Consider the following 12,754-nt stretch of genomic DNA (forward strand, 5'->3'; position numbering starts at 1 on the left):
AAAAAAAAAAAAAAAAAAAAAAAAAAAAAAAAAAAAAAAAAAAAAAAGAAAGAAAGAAAAGCAAAGAAAGTGAGGTATATAAGTTAGATTGCTGTTGAATAGCAGCAAATGCACCCTGATACTGTAGTGGAGTCAACTGTTGTCTGTGATAGCTAGGCAATCTGGTTTGCAATCGTTAGGGATTATAAATGCCATTAAACTGCTTTTGACAAAATAAATAGTAAGCTGTATTGGTACCATATTATACTTTTATTATCTTAATTATATGAAAAAGTATCTACTTTAGAGAAAAAAGCCTTCCGAAGTGAATTCTTAACATCCCCACCCCCCACCCCCGCTTTTTTTGAGCCAGGGCTCAAGTAACCTAGGCTAGCCTCAAACTCACTGTGTCACTGATGACCTTGAACCCTTGATCCTCTTGCCTCTACCTCCTAAGTGCTAAGACTATGAATATGTGCCACCACCTCTGGCTCCATCTTTTGTAGCCTTAACACCCCCTTTTGTTCTCTTGTTTTGGCTTGGTTTGGAGATTCTTTGTCTTGTTTTGGGGAGATGTTGAGGAAGGTTTTCCTGTGTATAGCTTGAATCTCCAGATCTTCCTTCCTCTGCTTTCTGAGTTCTGAGATCACAGACATGTAACATCTCCTCTGGCTTAACAAGCTCCCTTTGTAAGTGTGCAATCCTTAAAGACTGTTCAGAGTGTTGATTAACAATGATTTAAACTTTGTTGCCATTGTTTACAGTTTTACCTGCTCTTGTCTATTTTCATGTTTAGTTCCAGTCTTTTGGAAAGTGAGTTCTTTCTTTAGTAGTAACTGTATAATGTGATTATATTTATACTTACATTTATCCTTTAAGTTTATATTGAAATGGTGGTTCCTAATTACTACATGTTCCTAACTGTTTAACTGCCCATCATTACATGAAGAAATTTTGATTTGCATAATACCTATTAACAAGGCTCTATTTGTGCATAATAATTCCTAAAAATCTCATATAATACTCAGAATTTATATATTTGGAGCATAATTTTTCCAAAGGAATGAACTATAGGAAACTATAGTTATAGTAGATTTATGTGCAAAATAAGACTAATTAAATGAGATTAATTTTTAAATGTCTTTTTTTAAATCTATGCTACTGTGTTTTAGTTTATAAAGGAATCCTTGTGTTTAGAAACCCACGTGCTTTTAAGTGAAATTTGTTCAAGCATTATAATTGCATTCTTTCCTTGCTTTTGATCATAACAGTTCTTACACCTCTGAAGTCCTCAAAACAAACACAATGTGTAGGTTCTGTTAAGGGTTGTAGCTTATAGATGAGAAACCTAAGGCCTGTGTGTAGTATGCTACCTCAAATCAGATAATAACCTTGGATAATATTTGGATCAGGCGATCAGTCTCCAAAGCTCAGCATCACAACTGCTGTTAACACATCCCTGACCAAGAGTAGTGCATCATTGTGGAGGACAATATCTGAGTTACAGCCATGAAATGTGGAATTAGTCATATTAGGGTAAGAACACTAACAGTAGGTGACTTTCCTGCCGTCTCCAACAAGTAAATGGGGATACTGGAGTTTGCATATGTATAAATATGATCAAAAGCTATTACAAGGGTTTAAGTTCTATACCATGTAATTCATTCACTCAAAGCATGCAATTTGGGAATATATTGTTACTTTTTAAACTACATGTGTAGAATTTAACATCTAAAGACCATTTTCACGTATATATTTTCAAGTTAGTATTCATCATATTTAGCATTGTACAACCATCACCACTATTTTCAAAGCCTACAGCTGTCTAAGATGGAGATGCTGTAGCAAGAAATCCACACTCTCCTCTCCTCCCTTCTTTCAGTTCTCCTTGAACACTCATCTATTTCCGGTTTCCTAAGAGTCTGCATATGCAACTCACATAAATTGAGTGAGACAATACTTGTCCTTTTGTCCTGGGTAGTTTTCTCGGCATAATCTCAGGGCCCACTCATAGGTGAGACTTCTTCTAAGCCTCATAGCTGTGTCATATGTGCACACACATATCAGTACATCAGTCAATGGAGGCTGCAGTTTATACTTTTGGTGATAGTAATGCCTAAGGAAACCCTGGCATACACATATCTGTGAAGTGTCTACTTCCCATTCATTTGGGTATATGCTCAGGATTAGACTTGCTAGATTTAAGGAAAATTATAATTTTGAATTTATATTCATTTATTTTATATATTTTTTTACTTTATCATTTATTTATTGAGACAGCATCTCACTATTTAGCTCATGTTGACCTCAAACTCAAACAGAGATTGAGCTACTGGGATCAAAGTTATGTACCACTATTCCCAGCTTATATTTCATTATTTTTGAAGACCCTCCATACTGTTCCTGTGGCCCACGGATGTGGAATGTTTTATTGTCACCAGTGTTCCGAGCTTCAGTTTCTCTACAATCACAAAGATTCTATTCTGGTTTATTTTTTAAATATGCTCCTCTTAGGAGGTATGAAGTGGCATCATGGTTTTAACTAGCAGTTCTCTAATGTGTGTTGTTTTGACAATCTGAAACGTTTTTAATAGGGGAAGATGATAATGCAGGATAAATTAGAGAAAGAAAGAAATGATGCTAAAAATGCTGTTGAAGAATACGTCTATGATTTCAGAGACAAACTGGGTACTGTCTACGAAAAGTTCATCACTCCAGAAGTAAGTCTAAAGTTGTAAGGACTACTTGAATGTTCACTTGAAAGTCCTAATGTGAATCATGTTTAAAAGTATATCAAATTTGTTATTGTCAATTTTTGTGGAGATGACTCTCAGTTATTTTTCAAGTTGCAGAAGGATAATGAAAACGTGTTTATGAATAAGGTCAGAAGATTCTGGTATTGAGCTTAAAAAGCATATCTTATTGACTTTTTTTTCTAAGAAAGGCATTTGTAATTAGTATCTCTTAAATGTGTAACTTAGGACATGAATAAGCTGTCTGCAATGTTAGAAGACACAGAAAATTGGCTTTATGAAGAAGGAGAAGACCAGCCTAAACAAGTTTATGTGGATAGGCTTCAGGAATTAAAGGTTAGTAGGTGGCTGCAAGGGGTAGGTGACTATTAACTGAAGCAGTTTTGTGAAGATTATGATGTAAAAGCATTGGTACTTGGTTTGGTTCCTTATGCTTGGCATGGTAGTACATGCCTTTAACTTCACTCAGCTCTTGGGATATACAGAAGCTGGTGGATCTCTATGAGTCTGAGGCCAGCCTACTCTACATAGGGAGTTCAAAGACAGTGGGGGCTACACATAGAGACTCTATCTCAAAAATAAAGTAAAATTTGAAACCCAAGTTTTAAATTTGTTAATTCTGCATGTAGTAGAATGGTCCTTACTGTTTTTTGCTGTTTAGCACCATGAAAGGACTGACAATTTTGATTGGGTCTTTGGGTTTGGAAGTAGTCAAGGGGTAATGCTTTAGATAAAGGAGGGTTTAAGTAGGGCCATGTTAACACTTTTTCTTTGTGGGAAGACAGAAAAGACATGTTTATCATCCTGTAAGTGATGAATATATTGTTAAAACTCTTTTTGTTCTTTTTAAATGTTTCTTATGTTGATAGAAATATGGCCAGCCCATTCAAATGAAATACGTGGAACATGAAGAGAGACCAAAAGCTTTAAATGACTTGGGGAAAAAGATTCAGCTTGTCCTGAAAGTTATAGAAGCACACAGAAACAAGGTACTGGGGGTCATGATGCAGCTGCTGCTAGTGTATGGTGTCTATAGAAGTCCTCCGCGTCAACGCTGAGGTGTTACCATTTCAGAGACTGAGCATACCAAACTTAGATCTTTTTAGTGAAAAATTACCAGTAGAGGATTCCAGGACATTTAAAAGCCAAGACTTTCACCTTTTAGAATTCCCTGAAGTCATAGCTTAAATTTAACTCAGTGGCAAAACCCACTGTTTTCATTTTTGTGTTTCTTACATGAGAAGGTGGTCTTCCTTGACTCTAAACTGACACACTGTATTTTGCTTCTTGCCTGGTTTGTTGTTGATCTTCTATCTGCCATCATCCATAATCTCCTTTTATTCTTCATACACACCCAAAACTCTCTCCATTCCCCACTGTTTTGAAGATTCAGGCATGGTAATATATGTCATGTATCCCTTTGGATAAAACAGTAAGTGGCTAGTCACACATCTGAACAGAGCCCAGCACACTTAGATTACTGGTAATTACAGTCTGTCCTATGTCTTCATTGCTTCTGTTGTATTGTAGCATATCAGTAGATACAGGTCTGTTCCAGAAAATTCAAGAGAAACAAGACCGTCTTGTTGAACTTGTCCCATGAGGTCAGGTTTACTGGTCACTGCCTGCTACTCACTTATTACCCAGATTGATCACTGATGTTAACACTGCATTCATATGCATGAGAGAGCAGCAGCACCAGACTCCCTGAGGCATGGCACCATCCCAGCTTAGATCCACCAAGTGCTTAGTAAACCTTAAGGACTGTGAGGGAATGGTTTCACACTGTTCTCACAAGGCCATTTCATACCTATGAACTATAAATACTGTTGTCTCAATTCGAATATTAGAAAAATGTGGATGCTTGGACTGGGCATGGTGGCACATGCCTTTAATCCCAACTCTCAGGAGGTCTGCAGAGGCAGCCAGATTTCTGTAGGACAGCCTGGTCTACAAAGTGAGTCCTAGTTAGCCAGGACTTACTACACAGAGAAATTCTGTCTCAAATAACCAAAAACAAAGGAGGAGGAGGAAGAGAAGGAAGTGGAGGAGGAAGAGGAAGAAGAGGAGGAAGTTGGGTGCTTAAGCAGGTTGTTGGATTACAGATAGTAAATGGTGGTAGTCAGGAGTCATATTGAAGCAGCTGGCATCAGTGTGTATGCATCCTCTGTGTGTACACTTTTTTCCAATATACAGCTCAATTCTTTATTGCAGATGTAAGAATTCTATGTGTTGAAAAAGAAAATTTGTAATTTGGCTAGCCCAATCTTCTTGCGTACTCAAAACCAGAATATATTGATAATGGAAAAGTAAAAAAGAACGAGGCAGACAAAATATCAAGCATATTTTAAGTTTGGCATGATTAGTGCTCCTCTGACTTTAGTGGTCATCTTGAGTGTGTGGGTTTATGATATAATCCAAAGCAAACCAAGACTTTATTTGATTACGCATGTGAGTTCTAATTATGTGCCAGGATGTTTTGTGGGTCCTGAACTCTAGCAAAAGTAAATTGTGGGCCTGTTTGTTTTCATATGCTTTAGTTGGAAAATAAAGTGATGGTAAAGGGGCTATGGAAAAGGTAAGGGACCGCCAGGGGCTATGTTTGAGAGAAGGCCAACCAATGAGTGAGAGAAACATTAGAAAAAAAATAGAGGGAAGCCAGGGCTCAGAATGTGTGGAAAGTAAAGGTTGTTGCAAACAGAACTCTGGACTAGTGAGATGGCTTTATGCATCAAGGCTGCTGAACCTGACAACCTAAGTTTAATCCTAAGGTCACATGTATGGTGGGAAACACCTGACTACTCTAGGTTGCTCTCTGACCTTCAGATATCTGTTACTGCGCCCTCCCATCCCTGCCACACACACACACACACACACACACACGCACACACGCACGCACACACGCGCACACACACACACACTGGGGGAAGTGGGGAATATACTGAAGAAACAATCAAGCTGCTGTGAGCTCAGTCTAGGAAAGGAACAGCTGCCTGATCACAGAAGGCCTCGTCTCGGCTGTTGTGAAAGTTTGAGATTTACTGTGATACAGGTAGCTTGGAGATTTTAGAGACTAGAAGCAATATAATTTGACTTAGTTTGTGAAGCATCTAGTAGTAGGTTAGAATAATACAATCGAGAAATGATGAAAGCACAAACCAGATAATGAAGGACCAAAAGTGATTAGAGTTTTGCATTTATCTTGCTTTTAAGGTATATGTATAACAGTCCGAAATTACTCCAAAGTTTTTTTTAATATGGTTGCATTTTAAACATTATGACAGGGAGAAAACTTCAAAAAGTAGGTGGTGATATAATGAGTTTATTAAACTGTAATAGTAGAAATTTCAGACTTCACAAATAGTCTCAAGTTGGGCTGGTGAGATGGCTCAGTGGGTAAGAGCACCCGACTGCTCTTCCAAAGGTCCCGAGTTCAAATCCCAGCAACCATATGGTGGCTCACAACCATCCGTAACAAGATCTGATGCCCTCTTCTGGAGTGTCTGAAGTCAGCTACAGTGTACTTACATATAATAAATAAATAAATCTTCAAAAAAAAAAAAAAAGTCTCAGGTTGGTTAGATATAAAAGTTCTGGGAAAAGGCTCAGGCTACAGATAATTTTTTAAAAAGCACATTTAATGATCAATGCAAATAAACTAGCAAATAAAACTTAATCCCCGAGACAGTAAGAAATTGAATAAAATGAAAGCCAAGGGCTGGAGAGATGGCTCAGCGGTTAAGAGCACTGACTGCTCTTCCAGAGGACCTGAGTTCAAATCTCAGCAACCACATGGTGGCTCACAACCATCCATAATGAGATCTGATGCCCTCTTCTGGTGTGTCTGAAGACAGTGTACTCCTGTACATAAATAAATAAACTTTAAAAAAAAAAAAAGAAAGCCAAGTCCAGTGTGATGATATGACATTTGTAATCTTACAAAGGAATCTTGAATGTCTGAAGAAGCTTAACTGTTCTGAAAATGGCCTCTTCATAGTCACACATTTTAACTTTGGGGTTTACTCTCAATACTTTAAGAGGCTAAGGTGGAGGGTAAGAATAAATTCAGGTGTGGCTAGGTGAGACCCTATCTCAAAACACATGAGAGAAAATACATTTAAAGAAGTTTGGTTTTTTTATAATTTAATTAGCATATACAGTATTGGGTTTCATTTTGTCTTTTTCAAAGGAAATTTGTCTGGGTTGGTCCCCTGCATCTTCTGCTTCCTCCTGCTTCCATGGACCCTTCCCGGGCTGTGTTTTCATGTCACACATGTCCTCTCGCCCTTGTCCCCTAACTCATCACTTCCCCTTCTTGTTCATCCTGTGTTTTCTAGGCTGTCCATAATCCTTATCAGGAAATCTTCTTGCTTTCATGATATGTTGCTGCTGCTTTCTGCTCTATTGGCTGCTGATGCAAAATGACTTTTGGGTGGTTTCCTAGATGTAGAAGCTGCAGCTGTGTTGCTTAGTCAGAATTTCATTGTCTTTTTTTTTATATGTATATCAAGAATGTGACACCTAATTTTATGGTATGTTCAGAATTTTCTTTCTCCCTCACTATATACCTGTGCATCTATTTTCTCCTTAATCTGTATAAATTCTACTCTATCCTAGCCTCTCTTGCCCAATGCAGAGCCTCCACAAGTAGTTCTTTTCCAAAGCTGACTTCTAGGAGTCCTCTGCAAGTCTGCACTGATTTTATATTTTCCCCTAGTCTCTTCAGTTTGTGTCATCTCATATGTAGCACCTTTACATGAATATACATGAAGTATGTCATAAGTAAGAATATGAATGTTTTAGGTAGGAGAAATTATCAATAAGCCATTACTTACCAAAAATCAGTTACTTCTTTTTCTTTTACCATTTTATTCATTTTTAATAGGATGAAAGATACGATCACCTGGATCCTGCTGAAATGGAAAAAGTCGAAAAGTACATCAGTGACTCCATGAACTGGCTAAACAGTAAGATGAATGCACAGAATAAATTAAGTCTTACTCAAGATCCTGTGGTAAAAGTGTCAGAAATAGTTACAAAGTCAAAGGTAAGAAACTCCATTCCCTTTTCAAATGTGCTTTAATGACCTGTGTGAGAGGACGACAGTGAGTGTGTGGGCCCAGCCGGCCGGGCTCACAGGGGGAGAGGACAACTGTGTGGTGCTTGGTTGTCAGCTTGCACTCGCAGGTGGGCTCAAGGCTAGAACTCAGGTATCAGTGGTTGCCTAGTAGGCACCACACCGAGCCATCTCACTGGCTCATCTCCCTTTTTAATAAGTTCAAACACTAAAATACATTTAAGGACTAAAAAATGAATGGATATCACACTCTGAGAAAGAATCAACTTACAGAAGAACAATTAAGGCCAGACTTTGCTTTGCTGACTTCAATTCTAGGTGTGATGGAGTCTCTATTCCGTTTTGAATGTAGCTACACATTGCCGGCTGACTGAGTCAGGGTTTCTATTCCTGGACAAAACAGCATGACCAAGAAGCAAGCTGGGGAGGAAAGGGTTTATTCAGCTTGCACCTCCAAACTGCTGTTCATCACTAAAGGAAGTCAGAACTGGAACTCAAGCAGGTCAGGAAGCAGGATCTGATGCAGAGGCCATGGAGGGATGTTAATTAACTGGGTTGCTTCCCCTGGCTTGCTCAGCTTGCTTTCTTATAGAACCCAGGACAAACAGCCCAGGGATGACACCATCCACAAGGGGTCCTTCCCCTTGATCACTAATAGAGAAAATGCCTTACAGCTGGATCTCATGGAGGCATTTCCTCAACTGAAGCTCCTTTCTCTGATAACTCCAGCTGTGTCAAGTTGACACACAAAACCAGCCAGGACACCGGCTTTTAAGTTCTGAATGTAATACAGAACGATATACAGCAATGTGATAAACCTAAATAGCCACATTCCTTGAGACTTCTAACAACTTCATTGCAATAGATCTGTCTTTGGAATATGAAATCTTCCACTGTGAAATCCTGTTTGTAATTTTATGTTGAATAAATGTTAAATTTATTCATGGTAAATGTTGAATTTTAATAAAAACTGATAATAAAAATATCAAAATATGTAGCAGAAGATGGCCTAATCAGCCATCACTGTGAATAGAGGCCCCTTGGTCTTGTAAACTTTATATGACCCAGCACAAGGGAAGGCCTGGGCCAAGTAGTGGGAGTGGGTGGGTAAGGGAACAGGGGGGGGGGGGGGGGTATAGGGAACTTTCGGGATAGCATTTGAAATGTAAATAAAGAAAATATCTAATAAAAAAAAGAAAAAATTTAAAAAAGTTTTTTAAAAAAAATATCAAAAACATGGTAGCAAAACTCTGCAAATGGTCATAAGTGAAGACTCTGAGCCAGAGGGTTGACAAAGAAGAGATGCGTACCCAGTCACCAAGATGCAGGTGGCTTTGTCAGTATCATTTGCTGTGCTTGTGCTCATAATCTTGGCCACTGTTAAGGGTATGGAACAATGAGTACTCTCCCCTGACATCATGTCAGAGCATGTGAACACATACGTGTAAAAATTTGAAGTGAGTGTATACCTGTTAGCCAAAACTCACAATTCTAGAGATTACTATATAAATTCAAGGAATTGCTACTATATATGTGATATAGCTATCAAATATGATGTTTTAGTTATAAAGACATTATAGCATATTGTGTAAAAGGAGTTACAGAACCATTATAAAGTCACATTTATAGGCATTAAAACACAGCTCTCACTTGAAAGGAAATAAGGACATAATTTATTGTGAACAAACTCTAAGTGATCTTGGACCAGAGTCCAGTTCTTAGTACCCACATGGCAGCTCACAGCTGTATGTCACTCCTTGAATTTAGTAGCAATTCCTTGAATTTATATAGTAATCTCTAGAATTGTGAGTTTTGGCTAACAGGTATACACTCACTTCAAATTTTTACACGTATGATCCCAGAGGCTGTGAAGCCCTCACACAGACATGCATGCAGGCTAAACACCAATGCACATGAAATAAAAAAGAAATTTAAAATAATTTTTTAAAAATAAGTACAGTAGCCGGGTGGGTGGTAGCAGCTCACACCTTTAATCCCAGCCCTCTAGAGGCAGAGGCAGGTGGATCTCTCAGTTCCAGACCAGCTTAGAGTGAGTTCTAAGATAGCCAGAGCTACACAAAGAAACCCTGTCTCAAGAAACTAAACAAATAAAAGTTACATAATAAAATTGTTAAATATAGTGAGTATGTATGAGGATGCAAGAGAGATTAGAGAACACCAGCAAATCTCTAAGTGTTTTTGTGTAATAGTTGACATGGCTCATTTCTGTTTTCAGGAACTGGATAATTTCTGTAACCCCATCGTTTATAAGCCCAAACCAAAAGTAGAAGCTCCTGAAGACAAAGCAAAAACTAGTAGTGAGCACAATGGACCAATGGATGGACAGAGTGGTTCAGAGACCAGCCCAGATCCACCGAAAGGAAGCTCACAGCACACTGACTCTGGAGAGATGGAAGTGGACTAAGTGTCATGTAATCCAAGCAGTTGGTTAACTACAGGGCCCATTCATCCTTTATGCCTGGTACACACAACATATGTTCAGTTGTTCTTAACTACTTTTGTCATTTGTTTTTTGGAGTAGTTTTGAAAAGTGTCTCTATTGAGTGCACTATTGCTGTCCATTGCTGCTGTGAAGCCTTAGCTGAATATAGATGTACAAATCAGTTTGAGCTCTCCTTACATACTTTGTGTCAGTATGCAGGACTGCTATGTACTCGGCAACCATCCACTGTAGTCACAGCTTCTACTTGCATAGCCCTCAGCTACTCGATGCAGGAAGGGGATACTGCATTGCTCTTTTGTTGCAGAGTCAGGGGTTATACTGCATTATTATTGTGAAACAAATCGAAGGTGATGTGGTTTAGAGCCACCAGCACTGACCCTTTCCTAGTTTCCCTAATGCTATCACTTAAATATTAAAACAAATGGGAGGTTCTGACATCCTACACCATTTGACTGATGCGCCACCAGGAATCCAGTCTTGTCATCACATAAATGATCTAAGTGACACTCAGCGAGGGATGACAGTGCAGTTTGACATTCAAATAACACCAGCATTTGCTGCTTTTGTTGGTAGCATGGATTCATGTTTTCTCAGAGTAACTTTTCACTTGAAACTGTTGATCTTCTTGTCCAAAAGACCAGCTGCTGCTACACTAATGCTAAGCCTATGGGAAAGCACTGTTGACCTGCTCAGGTGCACATCTGTGATGCTGACAGACTTGGTTCAGTTTTTATAGTTGTGTTGGTTTTCTTAATTGATTTTTGTTAATAATACCTTAATCTGGGGTAGGGAGACGTTGCACAATGCATTATATATACCTATCACTAATTTAATGTTTCAATGTAGATAGACACTATTAAATAAGCAGTAATTCCTTGAAAGGAGTACCTGTACCAAATCCTAGGAAATAATGCTTGTAATAAACTTAACTGTGTTACATCAGTAGGTAAAATACATAATGTTACATAGTGTAATATGATATAATGTGATTAAATTATAGTTCCTGCTGTTAAATTGCCTTTTGAAAACTTGGCTCCAGGGTTGGTGCTTCTTAAATGGGGAAAGGCACAGTGAACTTCAGCCATATTAAGGACCTGGTCTGTGGTTTATCACCAGACTTGTTCACTCCATTCAGTTATGTCTGAGCCTTGAAACTGTTTTATTTAACCATGGGGAAGGCTGGGGTGATGTTTCAGTCTTCAAGACATAAGCAAGACAAAATGCATGGGCCTTCACTGAAGATCAACTTGAGTTACAATTTTCAGAGGCTGTTTTCCCAAAGCTGAATCTTTATACTAAATGCAATACTGACCTTTCCTTAAGTAGCTAAAGACCGAGAGTATACTATCTTTAGGGATAGTCATTTCTCAAATGAGTTCTCTAATAGAGATTTTGTTCCTACAATGTAGTCTGCACTGAAAGGAGAATGTAGGAGGGTGGGGTGGTCATTTTGCAGGAATTTTTATTCAGATTTTGGGGGTAGATACCATCCCTTTTCATTAAGAAAATCATATAGTTCCAACATATTTTAAATGTCTATATCTTTTATTACCATTAGATCCAAATACATTTTAAGTAGATATTAGTTACTTTTAATTTGTATGATAAATATATACATAGGTCCATTTCAGGAAAAAAAATCATGGTTGTAAAGGGAATATGTAACCACACAGATATTTTATAGCTGCTTCCTGGTTCTCATTTACACTCAATAAGGAGCTGTTCCTTAGGACCTATTGGAAGTAGAAGAAACATCTCTCCCTGCACCTGAATGTCCAGCAGAGCCTCAAGTTTTCCATCCTGCTGTTACGTTACTTTCAAATAGTTTAATGTTTTAGTCAGAGAAATACAATTATATCTCATTTAATAAGTTTAATACATACAAAGATAATCTATATAGTTTACCAATTTGATGTGAATTTTTTTTTAAAAAAATCCCTATGCTATTTAAAAGAAAGAAAATGTATTTTCCTTAGTAGTTTGTGTAGATAGTATTATTTGCCTCATCTTTAGTATGCATTGAAATAGGTAATGCTAGATCCAAGTATTTTCAAAGCAAAAAAGGTGCAATTTTAAAGAATGCATAGCCAAAGCAATATTATTATCCATCATACTATTTAAAAACGGATAGGAACTAAAAATATAAGTTAGTATGGTTTAATTCTGAAAGTACAAATTACAACCACACCAGGCTTAATGACACACCTTTAGTCTCAGAACTCAGGAGACGAGGCAGGCTGGTCTCTGAGTTTGAGCTGAGCCTGGTTTACAGAGCAAGTTCCAAGATACAATACAGAGAAAATACAGGGCAATACAGAGAAACCCTGCCTCAAGCCATCTGCCCCCTGAAAAAAAGAGATAAATCCTTAATAACCAACTGTACAGAGGCTGTTAAATGATACAGAAAGGAAAAAGAGAAAGGAAGGAGAGAGGGAGGGAGGGAGGGAGGGAGGGAGGAAAGGAACTCATGCTACAAGATAG

At 38.1% G+C, this 12,754-nt stretch overlaps 1 protein-coding gene across 1 annotated transcript in view; it reads left to right on the forward strand.

Annotated features, from left to right (window-relative positions):
* The window catches only part of Hspa4l (heat shock protein family A (Hsp70) member 4 like), a 54,428-nt gene extending 42,308 nt beyond the window's left edge, over positions 1–12,120 (forward strand). Inside the window, exons 15-19 of the mRNA XM_021195570.2 lie at positions 2,574–2,699; positions 2,961–3,068; positions 3,602–3,721; positions 7,618–7,779; positions 10,046–12,120. Coding sequence (XP_021051229.1) covers positions 2,574–2,699; positions 2,961–3,068; positions 3,602–3,721; positions 7,618–7,779; positions 10,046–10,234 — 705 coding nt within the window. The 3' untranslated portion in view covers positions 10,235–12,120. The remainder of the gene's footprint in view (positions 1–2,573; positions 2,700–2,960; positions 3,069–3,601; positions 3,722–7,617; positions 7,780–10,045) is intronic.
* Positions 12,121–12,754: the final 634 nt, after the last annotated feature.

Source organism: Mus pahari, chromosome 4 (assembly GCF_900095145.1).
Source record: "Mus pahari chromosome 4, PAHARI_EIJ_v1.1, whole genome shotgun sequence".
Lineage (NCBI taxonomy): Eukaryota > Metazoa > Chordata > Mammalia > Rodentia > Muridae > Mus > Mus pahari.